This window comes from Struthio camelus, chromosome 8 (assembly GCF_040807025.1).
Source record: "Struthio camelus isolate bStrCam1 chromosome 8, bStrCam1.hap1, whole genome shotgun sequence".
Lineage (NCBI taxonomy): Eukaryota > Metazoa > Chordata > Aves > Struthioniformes > Struthionidae > Struthio > Struthio camelus.
In genome coordinates, this window is record NC_090949.1 from 20,928,866 (window position 1) to 20,955,534 (window position 26,669).

Consider the following 26,669-nt stretch of genomic DNA (forward strand, 5'->3'; position numbering starts at 1 on the left):
TGTTTATTCTTCTTCTGGTAGGACACCTATTTTTGCATGGGAAAGCATCTAAACAAAAATGGATGGAGGTCAGACAAGCTTGCAGTTTCTGTTAAAGCAACTTAGTTGAAGTTTCTAAAACAGTCTTTTTGTCCTTTTTCTTTAATAAACAAAAAGTTGTACTTGCTGTAAGACAAACTACTGCTAATAATCCAAAGACTAATAGCAATATTATTGAAACACTAAACTCCATATTAGAAGTAGAAGAATCCATAGGGGGAATAAACATTACTGCCTGTGCAATGTTAGATAGCTCAGAGTGAAGAAAGACTTCATCAATGGCCCGTATAGCTACATAGATTATGGTGATGTTTTCTGTTGTAAAAGCTCCCGGTTTAAATGCAAATATTTCTTTGTAACCAGCACGCTCAGGTGAGAGACTGGAAGCATTCACAATAGTGGTGTTATAAAAGTTGTCCCTTAGTTCCAGAGGAGTTTCACTTGTTCTGATTTCATAACCTGCAGCTGAAAATACAAGTATTAAAAGATACTGTCATCTGTGTGTTAGCTATCATTAAAACTTTTGATCTCTCTTTAGAAATATTTACTAACATCTGTTTCATTCAACATTAGTCAGTTCAGCTAGTGGGAAAAATAAATACTGCATGGTGGGTGGACAGATCTGAAAAAACTTATTTTGCTACCTAAACTGACTGCTTGGTAATTAAAATTCTCACTCTGGCACGGTACTGAAATGAATAGATGATGGAAGTCATCATGAACCCCACTGAAGTCTCTCAGTATTCCTGACTTCACTGAATTTAACCTGCCACTAAGGTTAAACACTGTAGGTGTTATTACACTATAGGTGTAATTCCTATATCTGGTCCAATTCTGATGTGTTTATTTTCAGTCTCTTTGTATTCATAGAGTATATCTCTCCCTTCTATGAGTAGCAAAATATTACAATTTGGTAAAAGCCAGCCTTCCATCAAAACTGCAAGCACGGATTTTGAAATTCTTTCAAAAAACACATTGGATAATTAATTCTGTTTAAAATCTTTCCAAGAGCAGAGCAAGAACAAAGCCTGGAACCACTGTAGTTTATAAGAAAATCCCCACTGGTGTCAGTGAGACAAAATGCATTACAGGTATTGTGTTGTGTGATGTATATCATACTGAATTACTAGAATGGCACCCTTAAACCATTTATATTTAACAAACATTTGATTCTTAAGGAAGAATGAGAAACGTTGAGTCTTCAGTTACTGCTACAAAGCCTGGAACCATGATTTTGCACCCACAAAACCTGACCTGGCATTAATACAGGTGCCTCTGGGTGCAACAAAATAAAGTGTTGATTAAAGGCTGGAAGTTCATTTAAAATGCCTACACCAAATATATGCATTTTGCAATTTCACCTTGGGCAGGAGACAGGCTAGCAAGCCAAGAAACATACCTCGGCCTTTGTCAAAATCGTCTCCTGGTGCTGTCCATGATAATATGACGTTATCATCTTCTATTCTGGCATCAAGATCAATAATTTTGCATGGTGGAAACACATCAGCATGAGGCCCCACTGGAACTGCAGATATTATAAAGGAGCCTCCTGCAGCTGTTCTATGGAAACCTCCTCTTCTGATTTGAAGATCATTTTTAATAACTGAGGGTCTTGATGGGTTCATCTTGATTTTACCTGATGCATTAAAAAAAATGTTGATCAATCTTAACTATTTGCACATTAATGTACTCTGCAGATGACCTGAACCTCATTTCATTTATATTGTTTTAAATCTGAAAAAACCATTAATCTCAATTAAGTACAGTTATTTCCAGCACAGTATCTACTTTGGTACAGTTTCAAGTGTACTAAATATTAAGATAATATTAAACTGAAGTAAGTGTGATTCATTATAAATTGATTACAGGAGAGTTTCATTTACTGAACTTTAACAGTTCTTAAATTAAGATGATTGATTGATTATAGTACTCTAGTTACTAAACCTACAGCTATTCCTTTCACAGGCAAAACACAAATCCTTGTGCCCTACTGACTGCTAAGGTCTATCTGTATTACACAGATACTGCTGTATTACAGTTGTTTACAGTCGCTTTAAACATTGTTCCGGGGAAGAGATATTTATTCTTGTGTTGAAGGGAAATAACTACTTTCAGTGTTTGAAAAGCATTTAGAACTAAGTACCTCTTAGCTGGGATGTCCTTGCTCTAATGCCTACTATTAGCATTTGCAAAGGGACTTGATGCATGCAGATGCTGAAATAAATAGCTACATGCTTTTCTCCTTATTACTTTGCCTTACCATTTTCCACATAACCTGGTATATACAGGACATGACTCCACGGCATTGCAGTTTGTGGCATGATAGTTCTGTTAGCTTGGACATGGACTTTCAGGCTGTATCTGCCATTCCCAGGGAAAGAAAAAAAGTACTTTGAATAGATACCGTCATTCTTGACAATGTCAGAACCTAGATACAAAAAAAGACATAATTTAACATCAAACAAAAATTAGTGTGCTTATGTAAGCCATTTAGATTCATCTATGGAAACCAGAATGTAGAAAAAGTAAGCAAATTCTCCTCTGACTTGTAATCTGTGCAGCTCCTCTCATTTTGGTGGTATGTTAAAAGTGTTCAAGAGGATTGCCATCTGAACTTAAGATGTCTTTTTGCATTGTGTGTTAACTGAAGGAACAGCTAAATTATCTATTAGTTTATTCAAAAGCAAAAGATTTCTTACTTCCTTAGAACTCTTCCTTAGAAACACACACAAAAAAGAGTTTCTTCCTGCTATACTATATATTTGCTATAACCACCACTGCAAATTACTGGTAACACATCATTACTGGTAATCTTGACCCTGTATAAACTCTGAGGCATATAGTGTCATGGTTGTTCCTGTACAACAGGGAATCCACACAGCTGAAAAAGCAGTTTGTATTATACATATTTTAAAAATCAGCATGGATCTCAAAAAAGCCAAATGCTTGCCTAGAACACAGGTGCATGTAGCTTGGCCAATCAGGTACAACAAATAGCTGGCAACACAAGCATGCTGTCCCCCAAGATAATACTTTTCCTGGAATACTCTCAGGCAAAAGGCATTTTGAGAAATTATTGATGCAAATTGAATTGCCAGATAATATAGGTGGACCAAGAAAGTTGCAAATTTTCCGAAGAAAATTATTTTCATCTTGGGAGGAGTAATCTGTAAGATTCAGGGTAGAAATTACAAACAGAGAGATAGTGTATTCAGCAGCCCTAAACGCCTCTTGAGACCCTGTGCCTAACACTTCCTTCTGGCTGTCTCCAGACCATCAGCGATGCCCAGACAACAGGCTTTTGGGTGAGTTGCCCACATGCAGGTGTGGTGCTGTTTAGGATGCCCTCAGGGATCTGGGACATCTGCAAGGAGCTGGCACATGTGACTGCCACGGAGAAAAGAGCTGTGCCCCCAAACAACAGCTGGAGGCCAGCCAGGATACCTCTGGGCATCGCCGTTGGCACTAGTCACTCATGCCTCAGCCACTGCGTTGAGCTCTAGGCAACTGCCCGAGAATTTAGGTGAAACGAGGTGATTGGATCTGGATCTCTGAAGTGCTTGGTTTTCATTCCTGAAAAGCAGTTCTCATATATGGGCTTATTCCCAAATGGGATCACTTTAATATTAATAGGACTCTGTGTGAGTCATTTCCACCGTTGCAGATTTCTGTCTGTTACTAGCCAGGAAAATGAAACAAACTAATGTTTAGTATATTAAATATGTGGTAGTGCAAAAGGGAGAAGATTCGTAATTGCAATCTTCTGATAGTTTTGTGAAATTCAGTATAGAAATAACAATTTATCAAAATAGTTTGAAAAATTACCAAAATAACTTGATAATTAGCTTCTCTGTAAAAAAATCCTTTCTAACACTATGTTGGACTGTGGACAAAGGACTATGTTGCCTTGCAGCATGTTTGAATAACCAATGGGAAACTTCCCATTTTTTACCTTTTATAACAATTTTTACTGTTGCAAAGCAGATGCACAAGATATAGAAATGCTACTGAATCTAAATTACTATATTTACACCCTTAACCTGATAACTGTAAAATGCAGTGAGGGATAGGGCCTGCAGTTTTGCTTGGAAGTGCTTATAGTTCAAAGTTCTGGGCCTGCTTACCTACCTAGAACATTTTAAGTTATTGAGCTTTAAAGGCCTCATCCTCCAATATGCTAAACCTTATCAATTTGATTAGCTTGAATGGCAACTGGTAACTAATGACACACAGCACAATTCTGACTATTGGAATGGTTCTCCACATTTAAATTTATGCACATAAATGATTTACTAAATGAGAGCTTATCTAGAAATAACACCAACAAGGTCAGCTGCGCTCATGTACCTTACCATGGAACCATGGCTACTTTGTCTCCGTGCATTACACTACATAGTATTCAGTAAAAAATGCAGTTAGGTGAGACCTTTAATCTTGTTTTCTAGATATTTTCAAATACATTTCCAGAGTCTTGTTACCTGCTCCACTGTCAAAAAGTTCCAAGGAAATTGGATCTCTGTTCTCCGGGCTAATAATGGCAGTCACATTTGCTCCAAGAACAGGTGAAAACCCTTGACTAACTTGTACATAGACAACCATTGGATTGGGATAGTCATTTGTATCTTTGCTCGTATGGGCTTTCACAGCCACGGCAGGTATAGTAGAATTTACTGCTCGAGAAGTTACTGTCATTGTCAGAACTTGAGGAGACAGGTGTGTATTTGTCAGTGTGTATAGCCATTCCCCTGTCTGAAAAAAACAAAAAGAATTCAAACCTTTTAAAATGAAATAACTCTCCTTTGGATAATTTAATTTGTGCTTATTTAAATTCTGACAGCCTATTTAAACTAAGTAACACCCTATGAGTAGCTTTGTTTCTGTCAATGAGAATACTCATAAATATGACTCAGTATGAAGAACTGTTTTGCAATTTGTCCTCTAGGATGTTGTTCTGAAACCATTCTCTATGAGACCAAAACCAGCAATCTCTATTTACTTCCTTAACTTCCATGGACTACTTAAGAGATAAAGGATTCCTTTTGTGAAAAAGAGTCTTCTTGCAGCATTGAAAAAAACAGCAACTCTAGTTTTCCTACTTTCTCAAAACTCAGAAAAATAATTAGGACGTGTGTATGGTTTTAATATAAAGCAGAAGCACTGAAGCTCATTAAGTACAAGAATGAGTTTACTAAATTAAGCAGGAATCCCTTATGTAAGTATTTCAAAAGACCTTAATGTACTCCATGTACTTTATTTATGTTTTAAATATATCTTATTTCATTCCATAAACCTATACTTCACAAAAGTCAAGTTTTCAGTCATTTCAGTTAATATTTCTATTTTCTTCATCACTAATTTTCATTTGTGAAATAGATTCCCCAAAATTCTTCAAATGGAAAAGTGGAGAAACTACCATCAAGAGAGAGAGGAGTCTGAACCAAAATTCTTGGGGTTGAGTAAGGGGTTGTATTCAGACTTTTGGCACATTCCAAAATTTTAAAACTTCTCTAATGAGATTTAGATCTCACAATCTGAAAGTTCAGTGTATTTGGTTTTGTTCATAATGGTAGGTAACACCATTATGAACATTTTCATTGATACAATCATAGTGAATAGTGAGTTGAAACAGGTCTAAGTGAGAAATTAATGAAATCCATACATTTTAGATACTGCTTCAGATCCATCACTTAATATGTCTATATCTAACTATATCTAGTGTAAATTTTCATGTTCAGATTCTGATGGAATAGGAAAGCAGCCTAAAGCTGATCTGCATGAGAAGATACTGGACACACCCAGTATCTACTGGACACATCTTTATGAAACCTGTCCCCTCTGTGTTAAACTAGTACATCTCATCTAGTTAATTTAGGCCTCCTTACTGCAATTTTAAATTAGAGACATAACTTGCTAGACCGAGAGTCAAATCTAAGGTACCTTTTATCCACAATAGTATGAAATTCTCTAAAACTTCTACAATGGAAAGAAGCTTCTATGTACAAAATAGTAATTTTAAATGGGACATAATAGATTAAATAACTCCCATGTAATGTAATATATTACTTAAGAGTGATAACAAGAGAGAAAATTCATCCACTGGCTACAGATAGGGTTCAGAAATTTGAAGATAAGTTGTAAATCAAGTGTAAAGTGATAGAGATAAAACCTTAAGGTGGTACTCTTGAACCTAGCAGGAAACAGTTTGGCACACAGCAGTCATGATAACATAGTGTGGCAGAATAACATTATCTCATGCTGTTAAATGATTCTACTTCACATAACTAATAGAACGCAAACAATGTACAGTTAGGATGTTACTCCCATGCTGAAAAAGTAAAAAGAGATCTTAAATTTTACCTCTGCAATTCCTGGGATCTGGAGACGAGCTACATGGAAAATGGAATCAATGTCAAAGTCCTTGTTGGTGTAGCCTTTCCCATGGGGATCAAAGAGCGTGATCTCTGGCGGTTCAGGGGTTTGCCAAGTGGCTACAAAAAAAGTTTCTCTTCCCACTGTGCTATCAATAGTCACTGTCCTATGGAGCTGTTTATACCCTCCAGTGCTGTCACTAGCACTTTCAATCTATTAGAAAGAATAGAATGACAAGCCCATCAGTTCTGAAAATCACGTATGCTTACAAAAACGGGCATTCTCTCCTGTTTTAAGCTATCAAATCTGATTGATAAATTAAAAAGCTCCAAAAAAACATACTAACATTTATCTTCTATAATGATTTGGGCCTTTATTATCCCATTCACTTGCACAGTAGTAGATTTTACTAACAGCTCCACTGAACGGTGGAAATAACAGAAAAACTAGGCCCAATGGCCTTCTTAAAACATTGAATTTCTATCGGATGGAATTCCAGTTACATGGGATACTACTACTTTCCCAGCTGAAAAGCCACTCTACTGCTAGAGGAAATGGTCCTTGAAAAGACTGCAGACTAATTTAGTACGAATTTAGAGTTCCATTTACATGTTCTTTCATGAAGAAAAACAGCAGCAATAAATAAACAGAACTCTGGATAGAAACACTACTTCGCCCTCAGGAGTTCCTTGGATCAAATTGCCAGATGCGATTCCCTGCCTTGCTTAAGGTTAAAATTATCTCTAGCAGCAGTCTAGAAAAAAGGCTTATGTATTCTAGCACACAGTAGAATTTGAGGTAAATTACTACAATTTGTCAGATTATAGAAAAAAAAAAAATCAGCGTTAACACACCAAGTCTATCAACACTTCGATAGGCCCTGTGAAGAAGGGACTATAAATCAAGCTGAAGTGGTCACCAGGAAATAGGGAGCAGGATACCTAGATACATTTGCTAAGTTCTGTTTTTGTCAAAAAGAAAATCAGGAAACAAAAACATTAGCTGTGCTTATAAGACAAACCTGAATAGATTGATTGAAAGTATCTCCACTTCTGGACAAAATTCCACTGAAAGCATCCAGTAAGTCACTGAAGTCCAGTCTTTCTGGGACAAAAAACTTCAACCCTCCTGAAACAGAGCATAGGTTTTATTTCAAATATAGTTATTTCAATTTATACATAATACAAGAGTCTAAATCAGGTTCACAAGATGTAAGTTTTACCACAAAACTCGCAGTGGTATCAGGAAAGGAGGACAGCTACCTCCCCTACCGGTGGATGCTAACCATCTTGTTAACAAGAGTTTTCCCAACAGCTTCAAAATGCCTCTTGAATCAGAATGACAACATGAGCTTACCACTCTGTGATGACTTTTTAAAAATAATTTCACATTGCTTTAAGAAAATATCCTGGTAATGCTGCAAATCCAGTACTACAATTCTAACCAAGCAGAACAGCCTAACAGGTTGAAGACCTATCTAGGCCACCTGTATGACTGAAGATCATTCTCAAGTGTACTCAAGGTCAGCTTTCTAAAAATGCCTATGTGCGTGAATAAGAGCTGTTTTCTTTATCCAGCTATATAAAGAGGGCCAAAAGAACAATTAGCAGACGCATTTGAAAATTTGTGCCTTAATCTCCAGTTCTGACCCTCTAATACACATTCATTTACAGAGTAAAATTCAGCCTTGTTCAAACAAGAAAACGGGCCTAGAAATGTCTCTTTTAATCCCACTTAAAGGCATCTAATAAAAAGACAGAGGATATTACTATGTGACCTAAGTATCTAATCAATTCAGGACAAAGGCAGAAGGCTAAATATTGAAATGAAACGTCAGTGTTCTTTGCACATTAAAAATTTAAAGCATTTGAGAAAAAAATCTACACCTAAGAATTTTGCAATATATTAATAATTGATGAAATATGTGAACATTTATGATAGAAATAGTGGCATATATGACAAGTATTATTTAGAAATTAACAACTCAGGTCTATGAACAAAGCAAAAGCTGTTCATACATAGCAGTTTCTCCCACTAAATTAGAAGTTATTTAGGTGCCTAATTCTCATTGATTTTACTATATCCTAATACCTTTTAAAGTCTAGCACATAGACATCTTCTGTTTAATCTAGTTGCCTATATCATTAGTTTTCAATCTTTTCTTAGCTCTATGGATCCACTCAGATCATTCAGTGGAGACAGAGCCTTCGTCATAAGGAATTTTACTCTATTGACACTACAGCTGTTTTTCGTAGGTACCTTTTTTGGACAACAAACTGTATGGCTGAGACTCACTGCTTGAGATTGTTCAAAGAAGAAATGTATTGGCAAGTTCTCAATTTCACACACATTTACACCTATGTTGGGCTTTACTGGACATATCTGAGCTGAATGTTTTCAGGATTGGAGTCATAGTTTGTCCCAAAATTTACCTGTCTCTTTGGAGAAGTGTTCGATTTCCTTAGCAGCAGAAGATCCAACAGTAATTGTATGAATGACTGATCCACTGTTAATCGTATCAGAAAAACAATTCTTCATATGACCGTCTTGTCCACCTGTCACCAGTACAATTTCAGATCCATATATATTTCCATCTTTCTTCCTAATGACCTGAGGCAGAAGGACAGGTATTCACAGAAGCAATAAATATCTATCTTGTAATTAACTCTGACCCTTTCTTCAAAAGAAAGTTAATAGGAACAAATGCCATGAAATTTAACTACTGTATGGCAGAGAAACAACAGAGACTAAAACCAGAATATGCTGCACATGTGTACGTGACAAGCAGCGATACAGTGAACACCTTCTCCTTGACTTCCCTTCCCCTCAGGTATTTGTACAGACATGAATCCTCATGGCAGAGGGCTGAGACTACAGACTCTCACTAACACAGAAAGTGAATTAAAATCAGAGGAGAATGAAAACGTTTTTGCTCCCATGCCTCATCTCTCTGACAGAGGGTTTTGTCATGTTGGCAGGACGACTAAATTTCTTGTGAGGTATTTGCTGAGTTTTTGCAGTGCTGAAACGGGCACCATTTGGGTTTAATACCAAAAAGGCTGAAAGATGCATCAATAAGAGCATGTTAATGAATTGATATTGCAAAACAAGACTTAAAAAATAAAAATAAAAATGTGGTTTTAGAGGATATACGCTGAAGTTAGCAGATAAAATCCTGATTACTCACAGGCAGCAGAACTGCTGAGTATGCCAGCATCATTTTTGTACAATCTAGAAATGAAATCGCAATCTGAACACTGGAAGATAAAGCTTATAAAAGTATGAACTGCTAAAGTTGAAAAGTTTAAAAATATGTATCATTAAAGTTGTATGCACTATATATAAAATTTTAAAACATTAAAAAGATCATATAATATCATATAATGTTATTTTTAAGAGATATAGAATTTTTAACGGCAAACTTTGGTTATTTTTCTTTTCATTATTACTAGCTGATATTTGCGTCATAAGTACACTGGGAAACTATGATAATTCTTTTCAAACAATAAAATAATCAGTAGAAGATATTTGATGCGGCCCAGGAACAGAAATCCTCACAATTAAAAATGAAAACACAAGAGGTCCAAACAGAAATAGCACTCTCAATGCTTCACCTCAGATGCCAGTTGCAGGCCTGCACAAACATTTGTTCTCTCGCTTCCTGGAGCTGCAGGTAAGTATGAAGCAAGCTGTTTCCGTACATCACCACTGACTATCTGACGCATGTGAGTTTTGATCTCTCCTATGTGACTGAATGTGACAATACCAACATAGGAATTTTCTTCCACAATTTGCAGTAAATACAATTCTGCTGCTTGATGCAATCGATTGATCCAGTTACCCTACATATAAAAGGAGTTAAAAACAGTTTTGTAAGTATATACAATAAAAGCTGGAAAATATGCACTGATAGCTAAACTTTCTCTGCAAAAATATCAACTTATGAGAGACAAGTCACCTAAAATATTCCTTTTGGCCAATACCAATTTTGTTTAGAATACAAAACCTAAATATGCCATTCAGCTTATTTTACTGAAGATCAGCCTTAGGCAAGCAAATCCTTATGCCACGTGCTGTTGAACAGTAGTTGTTTTCAGACCTTTGAAAGAGAGACCCCCCCTTTTCTGGAATTTTTTTTTGTTCCTTCTATCTTGCTCCCTGCCCTTCCATCTTCCTCATGCTCCTGGCTCCCCTACCTATACACTTCGGGTGTAACAAGCAATGTCCTTTATTCCTGACAAAATTTTGCCACCAATATCCAACTGACCAGTATTCAGCAACCCTGTCCTGGCCTCAGTCGTGTCAGGAGAGATCTTGACTCCCCTGCTCCTGAAAGAAAAGAAAACCCTGAACTCTCTCACTGCTGGGCTGATTCTTGAATCTGTAGCCAAACTTCTCCATCTCTGTGTAGAGAACAATATTTCTAGATAACTCGTGTGTCTGAAAACATAATATAAGAAAGTAAAACGTGCAATGAAATGTAATCTGAGTAAGAACTTACCCCAGCTGTAGTCTTAGAAATATCAAGCGCTAAACATATCATTCTATCTCTCTTCTGCAGCAATGAGAAGGAAGGGGGAGTAATGTGGCTGGTGTTGGTCACTGGAAGAGTATTTTTAAAATCTGTAGAGTTTTGAATGACTTCCCATGTGCTTCTGTAGTCACACATCCGATTCTGCAGATTGGGTGCTTCTCTGTTATGGTTATGTTCATCACAGAATTCAGCCACCTCAAATGGCAAGCAAATAGAAAAAAATCAAAAGTAAGTAACAAAAGAATAATAGAAATAAAAGCAGGGATGGAAGGGAATCTTCACTGGTGGTTTTTGTGCATAGTTAAGGCATCAGCTAATACTCAACTTCATTTTACATTGATAATAGTATACATTACAGTGGATTTAGTTAGATAACAGCTGAAACAAATCTAACATTTCTAAAAGAAGGATGATACATGTTTATAACATTGAAAGAAATTGTTTTTCTGTGATTGTACTTACAGATGACAAACTTTGCATATACATTAGTGATGACATTGCAGTTTGATTTCGCTCATGAATAAATGCACATCCTTCCTTAAAAAGCCCTGTTAGCTTATTAATAACACAACTACCGTCAGTGCAGGATTTTTTTTCACAGACATAAATGCCAGTTAGATCAGAGGAACACCTAGGGATAAAACAGAGTATATTTCCACTTAGAAACCCCACCAGGATGTAGCGCTGACATTAATGAGGCTTGCACTGTGCTCGGCGTTCTGCCTATGCAAAGAAGTTCTCACTGTAGAAATACATGAACGTACCCTGCAACGTGACTCAAGTTAAAACCAGTGATTTGTTTACTTCCCCATCACTTCAGTCTGTTGATTGAGTAGAAATATTACAGTTACAGATGTAAAGTACTGCAGTTGCAGAAATAGTCTTGTTGATTCAGCGGTTAACACTTCAAAACGTCGTTGCTACACCCTGGAAAGCTGTTAAATGGCTTCCTGGTTTACCATAGGTACAGGCACCTGCTCAGTGGGTTCCACCGCAAACGTGCTCTAGTAGCTTTGTTTCTCAAGGCCCCATTTGGCCGTATGGGCAGGGAGGAAAAGCAAAGAGTGAACCAGGCATTCAGTAGATCAATAGTGAGAGCGCAGGTAAAGTTGTGCAGAGGCAGCAAAGCCGAAGAAAAGAATTTGAAGTGAGAAAGACCAAAGTTTGCAGTGTACTTCAGAGCAGGGAGAGGTGAGGCGAGAAGAGGAGGAAACGCTTGGACAGACAACACCCCAAGCAAGGGGGAAGGAGGATTTCTCAACAAGCTCCATTTCCTCTCCAGTGGCAGAGTACGGAAGTGATTTAGCCTCCAGAGTCCATTCAGAAAAAGGTAACCTTCGCCATCACTGCCGATCCATCAATGACAGAAATGTGTAAAGATGGACGTGGAGAAAATCACATGAACTGTTCATAAAGTAGGAAAGGTTTTAAATGAGGGTTAAAATAAGGACTAAAAGATAAAGGGACACCTGAGGGGTTTATAGAAACACACTAGACAGGTTTCTAAAGCCTACCAGAGTGGGCACCTGGAAGGAGTAAAATGCTGAATTACCTTGTAACTTTAACCTGATTCTGCCCAGTTACATAAAAAGGCCTGTCGCTGTCGTACTCATCAAACACCCCCCACCGAAGGTGGGCCCACTCGTGGACGAAGACTCGGCCTGCAGGGAGAAGGGAATGGCAAATACACAGTAACTGTAGTCATCTTTTATATCACTGTATGCAAAATCAACCAGCAAAGTTATACAGTGGACTTTCTGAATAGCAGCTATCCAGCAACCATCGGCCTTAGGCATTTTTAATATCAAGTAACTAATTTTGGTGGCTAAGTGTGACTAACTTTAAAGAACATCATGTGAAAGTCCTAGCTTTTATGTATTTAAAAACTGGCTTCTTTTTTCATAATGTGTTTGAGCTGGAATTCAGTCCATAGAAATGAATGGTGAAATAGTGATTGTTTTTAATATAAACTTACATGACAGTAAAGCACGTATCACATTGTATTTAAATACTTAAACTTCTAGGTGGAACTAACCTCAATGAACCAGTGCTTTCTTTTCTATTAGACACAATGCTAAGGGATTAGGAAGCAAAGGCTACCTTTATGCATTTAACAAACGTTTTGCACAGCAGTACTGTACAAGAAGTGTGCAGAAAATGTACAGGAAAAGGTTAAACAACCGCGGCTTTCAGTATTCTTCAGTCTTCTGCTGTACTGAGGACAACTGAGGACAAACCAGAAAAGTAAACGTTTAGGGAATTTACCCCGTGAGCCATAGAAATCCATCAAATTATCGTTTACTAGGAAGTTAGGTGTGAAATGGATATATTTTCCCATATTTCCACATGCTCCAGGCTGCAAGGTATATGGGTCATCACCATGTTTCCAATAAGGAGGTGCCACTATGACATCTGCCTAAAAATACACAAAAGTAACTTGCTTAAGGGTAGAAAAATTGTATTAGTTAAGTGCACTGTTCCATGTAATACAACCTAGCCCATGACCAAGCTCCTAACTTCTGCCACAGTATGACTGACAATATTGCAGGTAGATTTCCCAGCAGCGTAATGAAGCCTTGAAGTGGGAGAAAACTGCATGTATTCCTCTATTAAGGCTCTTTGCATGTTAGGCTCATTTCTTAATAAAAATAGAGAGACCTCTAACTACAGTAGTAAAATAGAAAGCCACCAACACATCAAGCACTTTTACCAGAGGCAGAGTTTTCTTGAAAAGAGTTTTCCTTTCGATACACAGCCAGGTTCTTCCTTTCTGTACTGTTATTTCACGTCTCAGACTTCAAAAACAAGTAACTTACTTCAGAATTATTCTCATGCTAGGTGTTGCCAGGCTTCGGTAACATTTTGATAAGAATTAGAAGCACCTTTGTCAAGATTTTTCTTTAATATAGTTTTCTCCAATAGAGGAAAGCTCAATTTTGTGCAGGATTGCAGGCAGGCTGCTTGCACTGATAGGTGGGACAAACAGGAACAAGGTTTAACATTGTCAGGCACACACTTCCAAACCACAGTGGGATATAGAGAACAGCAGGCCTCTGAAGGAGGGAGAAAGAAGAGGGAGTTGGTACTTGCAAATCACAGGTTTTGGTAGCAAAGCAGAATAGGAAGCAAGCCTCAAAATGGCTCTATCACTCTTCCACTCAGGATAGAGTGACAGCTACAAGTGAAGGAAGGTGGCAGGTAGAGAAGCAAGGCTGTACGTGCTCAAGAGTGCACATGTAGCGGGGTCCAGGGGGTTAGTCTGGTACAGTGAATGGGAATATGTCATAGCCAGCACATAAAAATCAAATTTGTTAGGTCTCTCTGGTTCCTTCTGCCTCTCAAAGTTTGACTGCGAGGAGAACGAGGAAAAAGTAGCTCCAGTCAGGAAAACTGTTCGTTTTTAAAGTCAGAAAGGTCAATTCTGTGCATTCTCTACTATCCATGTAGCTGAAGTCTCCTCCATCCAACTTGTAATATGCATATGAATCCATGGCATGTCTTTTAGAGGGCTATCTTCTTTTGATTTAAAAGCAGCAAATGAGCAGCAAAACAAAAGAATCTACCACTTCCACACATTCTTCCTTTACAGGCATTAGCCCTTGCAGTTTAAAATTGTGCCTCTGTTCTAATATGAACGTAACTGCCTAGGAAGAACTCTTGCAAAAATTAAGTGGACTCTCTTACCAGAAATCTTACTGTTTAGATTGCCAGAAAGGTAACTGATTCTCTCCAGGAGCTCAGCTGAGCTACTTCAGTCTCTCACAGCAAGGCAGGTTAGTCAGATCTGAAAACAACAAATTTCTGTTGTTTTCTCATTGTGGAAGTCAACACTGATGTTGGAAGAATATGTCGGGACAAAGTCTAAGCAAAGCAAGCTTCTGCCTTGCGCTAGGGATCTCCAGCGGCCACCTGTAAACCGAGGAACCGTTCCGATTTCTAAGTGCCTTTCAAGTGGAAATAGGTTTTTTTTCTGATGACTAATACATCTTTGTAAGTTATCATTGATATTATTACACAATCTTGTAAAAGAATATTTTGTAACATGTCTGCTATGAATATCTGTTGTGGGGCTGGTCAATAAGTACCAGTGGCCTTGCAAGTAGCTAAAAGGTGTATTACTCTGCATCCCATTTCCTGCATTCCAGCTACATAAAATTTTGAACTAATGGGGAAAACTAACCAACTGTTATGAACTAGCCTCCACTTGTATTCTGTCTCTGTAGCAATGAGCTGTTTTGGTTCCTCTGATTTCCTTGGATTTCCTTGCCAAGCTGAGTCTTTGAAACTCCACCCAGACAACTCTTACTGCTGTCTTCAGCACAGTGGTGAGTCAAAAGTTATTAGCGGGATGACAGGTTAAGAAAGCAAAAGAAAGAAAAGAAAAAAAACCCATTAGAACTCACAAGCAAAGAGTTCTCACATGTAATAAATATGAAACCAAGTGGAGAAATAAAACTGAATATCAACAGGATGTCTGCCAGTCACAGACCAGATTTCTAAAATGATTAACCCGCTGACAGGGTCCCCATTTATGGACTGTGATGGATTTAGCCTGGTGCTCTTACAGCCCAGCACTCTCTTGTTTCTCATTTTTAAACAAGAGCAGGGTGGGGCCCTATGATATTATTGATAAACACCATTCTGACACAACCCTTTGTATGCATGACAATTTACTATAGTTTAGAATAGAAGGTGGCTACTACTGAAGCAGAACAGACTATAAGGAAATTTCTCTGTTCTCTGATGCTTATTACTTACACATTTATTAATGGTTCACGGAACACAGAATTGCCTGTTCTTAAGGTCATTCTCACATGATTACTTTTTTAGGTCACTTTTTAAAACCTCAGGTGTATTTGGGTACACTAATAAATGCGTATAAAAGAGCGTATCACACTCTATTTCCTAAGACAGGTTTTGAGCCTTACCTTGTCATAGGACTCATGCTTTGGTGTTTCATAACTCTTCTCCGTCCACGTCGGAGGTATCAAAATCTTCACGCTCCTGAAATGGACTCTGCCTTTTGTGGCATTGAACAAACAGAAAGAAGCTTCAGTGATCATCTCCTGGTGAGCACACAATGAAAAGAACAGGTTGATTGGGTTAATGGTATGTTTGTTCAGTGATCTGTTTTATTAGAGCAGTTGCCAGCAAATTTCATAGAAAAAGTGCTAAGTGACCTGATAAACGAAATGTAATGATTCCACCTTCCACTTCGGCAAGATTTCACGTGCAAGCATTTCAGGAAACCTTTAGAAACTCTCATTAATTTTCCCACCTCTTTTTGAGGCTGAAATAACTACTCAAGGTAGTCGCCTCGGAGATCGATAACATGAGTCATCAGGGGTGGTGCAGGCTAAAAGAGAGCATCGGGACCGGCCGCCCCGCTCGCCGGGGGGCGGCCCCACCGCCGATAACCACAAATGCCGAACCCGGCCCCGGCCCCGGCCCTCGAAGGCGCCCCCGCCGGCGCGGGGTGCTCGGCGCTGCGCGCTGCCGGCGCCCGCTGCCAGGGCCGCCTACCTGCATGCTGGCGAGGAGCTCCGCGTCCTCGGCGACGCGGGGGTGCACGGCGGCCAGCAGCCCCTCGTAGCCGCCGGCGCGCAGCACCGCCGCCGCCGCCAGCGCCAGCAGCGCGGCCCCCGCCGCGGCGCCGCCGGCCATGGCGCCCCGCGCAGCACGGGCGCAGCGGGCGCGTCCCCCCCGCGGCTCGCCCCGCCGCGCTGCCTCCACACGCGCGGGAGGGCGGGCGGCTGCCGGCTGGCTCCCTCCGCCCCGCCGAGGGGGCCTGGGCGCCTCTCCCGGAGCCCCCCGGTGCCCGCAGCCAGCCACGGCCCGCGCCGCCGGGGGAGGCAGGAGGGCTGGCAGCGAGCCCCAGCTCCTGCCCCGCTCCCGAGCGTGGGATGCGCCAAGCCCTGCCTGGCCTGGCTCTCTCCCGAGCAGACGTCCTCGGCCCAGCGCTGCCGCAAGCCCGAGAGACAGAGCCCACCAGTGCCCCGCGTGGGCCTGGCCTCTGCAGCGGCATGGCCAGGCTGAGCTACCGCGGGTGAGCGGATCAGCCATCGTGCCATGGAAAAGCAGGAGCTTTCAGCTACAGGGAGTGCTGGTGTGCCCCAGCACTGCCCCAATATCCGCCAGGTTATCAGGAATTAAGCAGAGGTTTGATAAATCCAAGAGCAGTCTTCCCTGAGCAACACTGGAGATGAACAGCTGGGGATGGCATCCTTGCTGTGACTTGATGAGAAAGGCTTGACGTTTATCATGCTTTGTTACCTCCATCCAGGCTCCTACTCACAGCTCCAATTGGCCTCATTATTCTCTTTCAGATAACTTCTCGTTTCCCAGCTTGGTACCCTGCTAGCCCCAGCTGTGGCGTGTGCTCGACCAGCGTCAGGGGGGGCCGCTACCTCCGCTCCCTGCAAAGCAGGATTTCCAGGGCAGCAGGACCTCCACAATTTCTACTTGTCTGTGGGCTGTGTCACCAACAAGAGCAGGACTTTGGCCAGATAAAGAACCAGGCCTTCCATGAGTCTGTTTAAAACAAGTTATATGTTTGAGGGTGTCCCTTTCTCTTGAAAATAAACTACACTTACACAAATTGCATCTTGAACACACAACGCTCTCCGTTGTTTCTACTCTTTTGCCTGGGGACAGCCACTCCGTAAGGTGTCCTCATGCTCTTTCCTTCGCCCTGGGAGCTCTCACCCATATCTCAAGTCTTGAACGGCCTCCTGTAGCACCTGCCCTAGTTCTGGGACCTCACCCTGCTCACTGGGTATTTTGCAGCATAAGGGGAGGAACTGTAGCAATTTAGGAACTGGAGAGAGCAATTTCCCTGCAGATGTCCAGCCTAAGGAGCAGCGGTTGGGGAGCAAACAGCGCTGAGCCCCCAGCTTGCTACACAGGAGAAAGTCTAGACAGAGGATTGAATGCAAGTGGATTTAAGGACTGCTTAGTAAAAGAGAAATAAATTAAAGATACTCTTGTCTCCTTTGAAGATCTAAACAGTCTCCTACAAAGGAGGATATCTGAGATGTCTGACTGAGTCATCTTACATCAGTTCTTGGTATACCTCCATAATCTTGAAAGCTGGAGTCTGAAGAGCTCGAAATGATTCATAAGGAAATGAGGAGTGGCAACATACAACTGGTTTTAAGGTGAGCAAAAAGATGACTGGAAACACTGATCCACACAGGACAGTACATGTACTAAGGGAAGTTCTGCTTTGCTGTAGCTGTTGTGTCTATGGTGAGATGTCCCAAAAGCCTCTTGGTCAAAACTGAACAAAACCAACATTGAATCGGTGACCTGCAAATGCAGGTCACCCGGAGTGGTCAGTGAAGTGAGACGTTGCTCAGGAGAACCATGCCCTCTGCTACTTCACTGTGCTTTGGGGTCACCTCCAATTTCTTCTGCCCTTTAGGTGGGTGCAGAAACACTCACTGCTGCTCTGTAACAAGTGAAGACGATCAACCGCTTCTGCTAAGACTTCTGTAGGAAGAGAGGAGGCTCCTTAGCTGGGCCTGGAGAATTCAGTAGCACCAGGGCATCGTAACCCAGCTCCCAGGCGCCAGCTCCCCCCTGCTCTGCTGAGGCACCAGCTTCCCGATCTGCCTGCATGGGACGCCGGCACGCCGTAGCAGAGCGGCATGCGGACAGGCCGGCAGCAGGGAGGTGAGGGCAGCACACCTTTTTTATAAGAGAGAGCAGGAAGAAGTTGCCATCCTCTGTCTCTCCTGGATATATATTTCTGTGCAAGGCAGTAATTGTCTAAGAAGGACTCACTGAGAGAAGGGTATTCTGGTAAGTATTGCACAATATGGTGCATAAAAGGATGGAGAATCACGTTTTATAAACAAGGTAGCAGCAAGTTGTGAAAAAAAAAAAAAGGAACCTATCCACTGATGGTGCAGTTGAGGGAATTATACAGCGGAATAACTCTGTTCTATATTTTCTTTCGTCCCGGAAATGTTAGGAAATCCTCCAGTGTGAATCAGAAAACACGTGACTAGCCAGGTCACTGGATGAACAGTGCTGATTGCTACTCATTACAAATGTATAGTCCCACACGTAGGAGCTTTGAACTTGGGAACTGTTACAATATTTATCTGAAATCCCTGTCCTGCTTACTGACATGTCGTGAAATGTTGAGTGTTTTGTAACATATTATTGCCAATGCTGTGTTAGCCCAGAGAATGAATGTACTAATTAATCTAGGGAGGAGGCTGCAGAACTGAAAGCACATTTCTCTTTTCAGTAAACTCTTGATCTCCTGGATAAACCAGGTTTGTTTTTTCCATTTCCTGATCCTCTTCGCATGTTAGTATTGCTAGCAGGTAGCCTAATTTTTTTTAAAGGTTGCTAGCTCCTTTTCTGAAAGAGAAACTAAAAATGAAGCAGCTGCCTTCAGAAGCACCAGCACAATATTGTGAGCACATTATGTTCAGTTAAAAAGCAGCCAATTCCATGGCTGGGAAGTGAAAATGGAGACTTCTCTTGATAAGGTGCTATTGGCAAGATTAAACGGTGAACAAAGAAAGGCTTTCGAGTCTTCAGTTTCTGAGACAGGAACGAAAAGTTCTGCTATACCTTTAAAGCAGGTTAAGTCAGGAGCTCTGGTAAACACTCAGCAGAGTTTCTGTAAGATTTAAAGAAGCCTCTCTCTCCAGCACACCTCTTTTATTAAGACTTTCAATTAAGTGATAGTTGAATTGTGTGATGTTACATTTCCTTTAATTATTTTTCACTCTGTAGCTTGTGCCATAGAGTCACTTAAATGCAGCTTTGAGGACTAAAGCTTATAATTCTCTCCTTGACTCTGAGGTACCAAATGCAACTCTGCCATCGACAACATTCAGTGCATTTGGTGCTGAACGCGCTCCACTTTCCCCCCTTCCCTCTCACTTACAGCGTAACAAGGCTGCTCAGATGGATTTCTTGGCATGCTAGATTTCAATGAAGACATCATGCTGATTAGCTCTCAGCCAATAGATAGTGGTTGTTTTATTAGATAAATAATCCCCCCACTTCTTATTGACTGCAAAAATGTATTGCTTTCTTTTAAAATTAAGTCAATTCTTTAGAGCATATAGCAAGTTCTGATAAGCCAAAATTATGAATTCTGTCTGAGCAGACCCTGAGACCTCAGGGCCATAGCCAATAAACTGCTATGCCAAAGCAAAAGTCTGACTGAGATGATTCTAGCTGATCACAGCTACGGTTCCTGTAATGAACATACGTTTTGCACATACAGGCTCAAGGTCTCCACTGTCCTACAGGTATAAACAGGCGCTCCCTCCGGAATGGATAAGGGAGTGATTTTATCTCCATCGGTGTTAGAAAGGTCAAAATTCAGCCTTTGCCCCTTAGGGGGATGCTATATGAATTTTTCTTTTTTGCTTAAAAGTCTGTGCCTCATTTTGTTCAAAAAAGCTTTTTGTGGAGGGAGGAAAGAACAATCCTCCCCTAAGCTCTTCTTGCCACAGTCTCTTACCCAGCTCCAAATGTATGTTCCAAATAACATAGCTACATTATGATATAGTCACTCATTTTTCTAAAACGTTACCAATATGTTGACAAACAGGTGGCACTTAACAGCAATGAAGTATGGTATGTTACGGAGTGTCATGCATACTTCGCATCAAATTTGCAAAATTTGGGGTTTACTGCAGTTCCGCACATTGTGACCAGAGCACTCTTCCTGCTGTAAATGGCATTCTTTGTGAAGAATGGGAATTGGAATAGGTGCGTGGGTCATTGATAGGCTTATTCTCAGTAGTACAAAGCCTTGATTAATTAAAAAGGTGGGAAAAGGTCATGAACAGTAGGGAAGGCATTGCAACTGTATTTGGGGAAAAGGTTTATCTGTCTGAACTACAGTTTGACCTGAGTACCTCAGGCCCTAGAGTGAACTTGGACATCAATATTAAAGCTCTAAAATTAAACTAGCAGGGCAAATTTTGAAAACCAAAGAAACAAACCACACTGGGTACTCTCTGTATAATTAATAAAAAAATGTACTGAATTATTTTAAGTAAACATAAACCTACATGTTTCACTGTTCTTCAATCTCAGTTCACAAGGATGGGTGCTCAGAACAGAGCTGGGACTGGACAGCCTGTAGAGGAGAAGGCTCAGGGGGGACCTTAGCAATGCTTACAAACATCTGAGAGAAGGGTGTAAGCAGGATGGGGCCAGACTCTTCTCAGCGGTGCCCAGTGACAGGACGAGAGGCAACAGGCACTAACTGAAGCACAGGAAATTCCACCTGAACACAAGAAAACCATTCTGCGCTGTGAGGGTGGTCAAACACTGGACCAGGTTGCCCAGAGAGGTTGTAGAGTCTTCATCCTTGGAAATATTCAAAATCTGACTTGATGCGGTCCTGGCTGACCCTTTCTAGAGGTCCCTTCCAACCTCAGCTATTCTGTCATGCTGTGATTCCGTGAAAATGCATTAAATGTTATTTGAGAAAGGCCTTTCTGTTGGAAATAATCTGACATCTCATACTTTTAGAAAATATTAACCTATATTCCATCTATGTAGTACACATCAAAATAATTTTCAAACACTTTTTATCTTATATAAACAATACCATTTTGATAAGGGAGCTATAAAAGTTATGTACATGATAGTCTCCTTGTGCAGATGCCACAGCACATTCAGGAGTAGTTAAGGTTTGTACCCCAGGCTACACTAGAGCAGATCTACTTGAATGAATGCAACTCTCATCTCTGCTGGTCTAGCACCCTGCTAAGCCTGTCGGATTGTGCTTTCGTCTTATGTTGGTCCTAAAGATTACAACAACTTACTATTTCCTGAGAGCTAAGCATGTTCGGTGTGTGAGTTTCAAATGCCTGTCAATAAAGGTCGATGACTATCGAAGCTGAAACACAAAGGCTCAATCCTAGGTGATGATCGATAGCAAAGATTAACAATTTCTGAAAACTTGTGACCCACTTTGTTTCTAGCCACACACTCAGGGCATCTCCATAGCGCTGCTCCTGACCTGCTCAGCTTTGCCAGCTCGTCTGGTGGCTCTGTGCTCTCCACCCAGCAGCACACACGTGCAGAAACATCTGCAGTTGGGCTGGCGCCCCAACCAGTTGTTACTCCTAGGGGACAAAAACTTGCTGCAGACTGGATCTGGGCACTGGGCTGCTCGCTGGCCCTAGTTATCATGTGCCCAGTCTTAGTTGCTACGCTATCCTCATTGCACAGCCCTTGTCTGCCCGCCACTGAAGACTCACAACATAGAAATTATTTTAGTAGTTATGTTCCAAGGGTACTTTTAAGATTGTGCGGAATTAACAGGAGGTTTCCTGGAATCTGCATGCATTGTAAGTAGCACTGAACAGCACAGGCTGCAATAAATTAGGGATGATGCCATAAAACTCTTGTTTTCACCACAGAATGACCTCATAAATGTGTTTATATTCTGGCAGTCCTTTTTTTTGAAAAAGAAAATCTGACAATTACTAAACTGTAACTAAATCATCAGGCCTTAACATTACAGAAAGGCTTGCTGAAAAATGCAGCTAAAGCCTGCAGACTCTTGGACTTCAACAGACTTTTGGATTAGAATTGTATCTGCAGTATAGATGGGGCATAGTGCACACCAGGCTAGATAATACTATCTAAAGAGTGCATAACAGGAGCAATTGTTCCGTGTTCAAAACTTCCATTGCCAGCAAGAGCAGAAAATACAGCCGTACTGCAACGTTTACAAATGGTGTCAAAGAATGTGGTTTATATTTATTTGGATTTTTTCTCCCAAATTGTTTTAAAACTTAAGCTGCTAACACTGATGTTTACTTAGTGCATTATTAAAAATAAATAATTCTATTTGTATAACCTTTTCCAAACAAAACTCATGTGCGGATTATCATTATATATGATCATACATATATATAAATACGATCATATTTATATCACATGATCATTCTGTTTTGCGCTATGCCATTTGCACGCTCATCTGAAAGCCATGTAGCCACACATCCATTGCAACGTCTTGGATTTTCTAGAGACCATCACTAGTCCGCTGTCATGTGATATGATCCAAGAGTAATTGGTTTATCTTCCATTAGAACATGTTTATTTAAAAATATTTGGGTTTTCAACCATGTTGAACGGTGTTTAACAAAAAAAGCTTTACATACAGTCATGATTAATAAGTAATTATTGTTTCATCTCAGATTAAAAAGGCATCGAAAGCAAGCGAGGATCTCCATGGCAAAGACGGCCAGAGCTTTTCAAGTCTCTAGTGCCTGCTGCTGCGAGAGCGACGGGGAGCCTGCGAAAGCCGCAGGCACGCAAGCCGACCGGACTGGCGCCTTTCCCTTCGCGCCCGCTCTGCTGCGTGCAACGCGCGCTCCAAAGTGCTGAGGGCCATTTTCAAACCACAGTCTTTATACTGCGCGCTTGCGTTTTTGTACATTATAGTCAAACAAGCGATTGACTGAAATACTCGCTGAAAGCTCACAAAAGTCACAGGACGTGTACGTAAGTGCTTTGCCCCCCCAAACCCCAACGCCAGCCCCAAGCTAAACAAGCACCGAGGGAGGACGCAGGATTTTCTCTTCCATATCAGCTTGCTAAAGTCTGTGGGACATTTCTGCGGGCATGCACAAGACGCGGTGCAGTCTCGTCCGAGCCATGCCGACGTCTCTAACGAGAGCGCGGAGGCTCCGCCGCCGCCGCCGCCGCCGGGCACGAGCGGGGCCGCACGCGGCCTGCGCTGCCGGCGGCGCCGCCCCCGGGCTCGGCGTGGCGCGCGGGGCGGCGCGCGGGGCCCGGGTTGCCCGGCAGCGGCGCCCGGCAGCGGCTCCCGGCGGGCCGCGGCGGCGGGGCCCGGCCGGTGAGGGGAGCGGCGGGCGCGGCGCCAGGGCTGGGGCGGGCCTGCCCCACGGGGGGGGGGTGCTGAGGGGGCTCTGTCCCACCGGGGGGGGCGCTGAGGGGGCTCTGCCCCACGGGGGGTGGCGCTGAGGAGGCCCTGCCCCACGGGGGGGTGCTGAGGGGGCTCTGCCCCACGGGGGAGGTGCTGAGGAGGCCCTGCCCCACGGGGGGTGCTGAGGGGGCTCTGTCCCACGGGGGGGTGCTGAGGGGGCTCTGCCCCACGGGGGGGGGCGCTGAGGAGGCCCTGCCCCACGGGGGGTGCTGAGGGGGCTCTGCCCCACGGGGGGTGGCGCTGAGGAGGCCCTGCCCCACGGGGGGGTGCTGAGGGGGCTCTGCCCCACGGGGGGTGGCGCTGAGGAGGCCCTGCCCCACGGGGGGGTGCTGAGGGGGCTCTGCCCCACGGGGGAGGTGCTGAGGAGGCCCTGCCCCACGGGGGGTGCTGAGGGGGCTCTGTCCCACGGGGGGGTGCTGAGGGGGCTCTGCCCCACGGGGGGGGGCGCTGAGGAGGCCCTGCCCCACGGGGGGTGCTGAGGGGGCTCTGCCCCACGGGGGGGGCGCTGAGGAGGCCCTGCCCCACGGGGGGGTGCTGAGGGAGCCCTGCCCCACGGGGGGTGCTGAGGGGGCTCTGCCCCACGGGGGGGGTGCTGAGGAGGCCCTGCCCCACGGGGGGTGCTGAGGAGACCCTGCCCCACGGGGGGTGCTGAGGGAGCCCTGCCCCACGGGCACTGGGCCCCAGCGAGGGCAGGGGGCAGCCCTGTCTCCAGCTGCCCCGTGGGGGTGAGGCCGCTCACCGGGGCCCCCGCAGCTCAGGCTGTCGCTGGGAGGAGGAAATCTCTGCTGCAGGCTTTACCCTCTCCTTCCCGCCTGTTCAGTTTTCTGCCTGTGGGGGATGATTGAATTTTCGTGACAGAAATGCGTGAATTTGGTACTGCATACATGATTATTAAGCAAACAGCCGCACCAGGTATGAATATGTATGTAAGATTTCTGTTGCGTTAATTGTGTTAAGTCTGCTGTGAGACTGGGTTTTACTTGCTCTGGCACGGTGTATTTTCTAGAGAGACTGACTTGGGATACCAGTCCCCTTTCAGTTACTGATTCTTGGAATAGCTTCACATGTTAACGTATACAAACCTCTCCTACAGAGTTAGAACAAAATGTCGTCATCATCGCCATCATCATCATCCTTCCCTGCACGTAACTGTACTGTTCCTTTATTGGACTCTGATTTTCAGGAAACGCTTTTCCTTCCAGATGTTACTGAGGCAAGTTTGTTCTGTTCCTGTTAAACTTTATTTCTTCCTTTTATTTGCTTTGTTGCCAAGAGTCTAAACATTTTTTTTTTAAACGGCTTCCCAACTGTAGATGCGAAATAGGCTATATTTCAAAAAAATGGATCCGTATAAAAACATAAAAACGGTGTATTGAAACTATGAAAAAAATCTTGTTTGGTTTTTTCTGCCTATATAGATGGTTTAGGATAAACTAAATACTATGTTTAATATTCTGAGATTCTGCTTTCACTGAATGTGGCCAAGTTCAACAACTTAGTTTTGGCTATATAGCCAAGAAGAAGGTATAGTGACCTACGCTGTGTTACACAAATTGAACTCTGCCAGGACATGTAAGCCTGTAACAAAACAAGAAACGTAAGTATAAAAAATACAAGTTAAATGATTTGGGTGTAGTTATTTAGCCTATGACAAGAGCTGGAAGCAGAACAGTCTGCATTCTGGTTTTGCGAGACAGTGAATTTTCTAGTCAGGAATATTCCTGAATTCTGTTATACAGCTTTTCAGATACATTACTAAGGGGTTATGAATGGAAGAAAACAAACCCTTAGCCTGACCAATGTTTTTGGAGGGGGTGTATTTGACACAGTATGGAAGCAGGAAAAATGGGTCCAGGTCAGTGGTGAAGGAAAGAGAATCCAGTTCGGAAAGACTGGGTAATGGATGATGAGTGCAGAGCAGACAGCGATAACCTAGCGCTTGGGGGAGCACCAGTTATACTATTTAGTGCGGTGGTTGAGGGCAAGAGAGAGGTACTTTGAAAAGGGATGGGGACAGGCTGCAGTAATGGTGAAGACAGAAGAGAAGGCAGGTTCCCAGTGCTCGACAAGGGCGGGAGGGGGGTGGGACGCGTTTGTGTAGCGAGTGCTGATGCCTGAGTCTGGACTTCCTGTGACGGGAGCAGGACCGTTTTCCTGTGCAGCCCTGCAAAGTGAGGAGCTTTTCCAGCCCTGGAAAAGGGAAAAACCGTTGCTGCCTCCAAATGAGATAAACTCTGCTGTGAAACATAACGCCAGTATCTGAGCAAGACTTAGCGTCCAGCTTTCTGGACGTAAATTAGTTGCCTTTGCCTTGTAGGGTTGGTGTAGTCTATGAGCTATCAGTTTGAGAGCACATCTTAATGATACTACAGGATTTTACCCTTGTTGGAAATAATACATGACAAATTTATTTTATCTTTAAAATTCCTCCTAAATAATTCTCCTGAAAAGGTGACTTGTTTTCTGTTGATATGCCTTGAAGTGAAAAGATGAATATAGGAACGGTGAATGATGCTAAATGTTACATAATTATGAACATTTTTTCAGGGAAAAATATGTGTGCCACCTGTTACATCTGGAGAAGCAGCAAAATTCTGTTCACTGATTCAGCCGTATAAAAAAGATTGTTGTATAACTACAAAAGCTGGCCAAGATGGAAATTTTACTGATCTAAGCAAAGAATCTGACTGTCTAGAACACCAAGTAAGAAACCATATAAGACATAAATGTAGAACCAATGTGAATATAAATTTCTTATGTAAATCTTAAACTGACGTTTAG

General features: G+C 42.3%; 2 protein-coding genes and 1 long non-coding RNA gene across 8 annotated transcripts in view; 2 read left to right on the forward strand and 1 right to left on the reverse strand.

Moving 5' to 3' along the window:
- Positions 1-91: 91 nt before the first annotated feature.
- Positions 92-16,217, reverse strand: LOC104143009 (calcium-activated chloride channel regulator 2). The gene is made up of 14 exons (XM_068952610.1): positions 16,123-16,217; positions 15,871-16,008; positions 13,208-13,358; positions 12,495-12,603; positions 11,405-11,573; positions 10,910-11,137; positions 10,023-10,250; positions 8,841-9,018; positions 7,430-7,536; positions 6,397-6,621; positions 4,518-4,788; positions 2,300-2,467; positions 1,439-1,675; positions 92-504 (listed from the first exon to the last, which is right to left on the reverse strand). The coding sequence occupies exons 1-14, from the start codon at positions 16,180-16,182 to the stop codon at positions 92-94; spliced, it is 2,682 nt and encodes an 893-aa protein (XP_068808711.1). The 5' UTR covers positions 16,183-16,217.
- On the forward strand, positions 15,197-17,740 carry LOC138068037 (uncharacterized). Its single transcript, XR_011142562.1, has 3 exons — positions 15,197-15,267; positions 15,853-16,011; positions 17,269-17,740. It is a non-coding gene; the product is annotated as an uncharacterized lncRNA (long non-coding RNA).
- Positions 17,741-23,720: 5,980 nt separating this feature from the next.
- Positions 23,721-26,669, forward strand: part of ODF2L (outer dense fiber of sperm tails 2 like) — a 28,672-nt gene continuing 25,723 nt past the window's right edge. For 2 of the 6 annotated variants that reach the window (XR_011142563.1, XM_068952614.1), the window contains exons 1-3: positions 23,721-23,798; positions 24,982-25,101; positions 26,436-26,591. Coding sequence is in view for 3 of the 6 variants with exons in the window: in XM_068952614.1 (XP_068808715.1) it covers positions 24,994-25,101; positions 26,436-26,591 (264 nt within the window). In the remaining 3 variants the exon portion in view is untranslated. Of the gene's footprint in view, positions 23,799-24,538; positions 24,801-24,981; positions 25,102-26,435; positions 26,592-26,669 lie in introns of those variants that run through there. The other 4 variants (XM_068952613.1, XR_011142564.1, XM_068952615.1 and 1 more) reach the window with 4 other exon arrangements.

What these genes read in the sequence shown, in the direction of transcription:
- LOC104143009 (XM_068952610.1), bottom strand. Translation starts at nt 16,182, where the DNA reads ATGCTTGCACGTGAAATCTTGCCGAAGTGGAAGGTGGAATCATTACAT. An exon ending in AATCAGGTTAAAGTTACAAG is followed by an intron (nt 11,574 to 12,494) that starts GTAATTCAGCAT and finishes TTTTATCCCTAG; the next exon opens with GTGTTCCTCTGATCTAACTG. An exon ending in CTTTCAATCAATCTATTCAG is followed by an intron (nt 6,622 to 7,429) that starts GTTTGTCTTATA and finishes TCTTTCTAATAG; the next exon opens with ATTGAAAGTGCTAGTGACAG.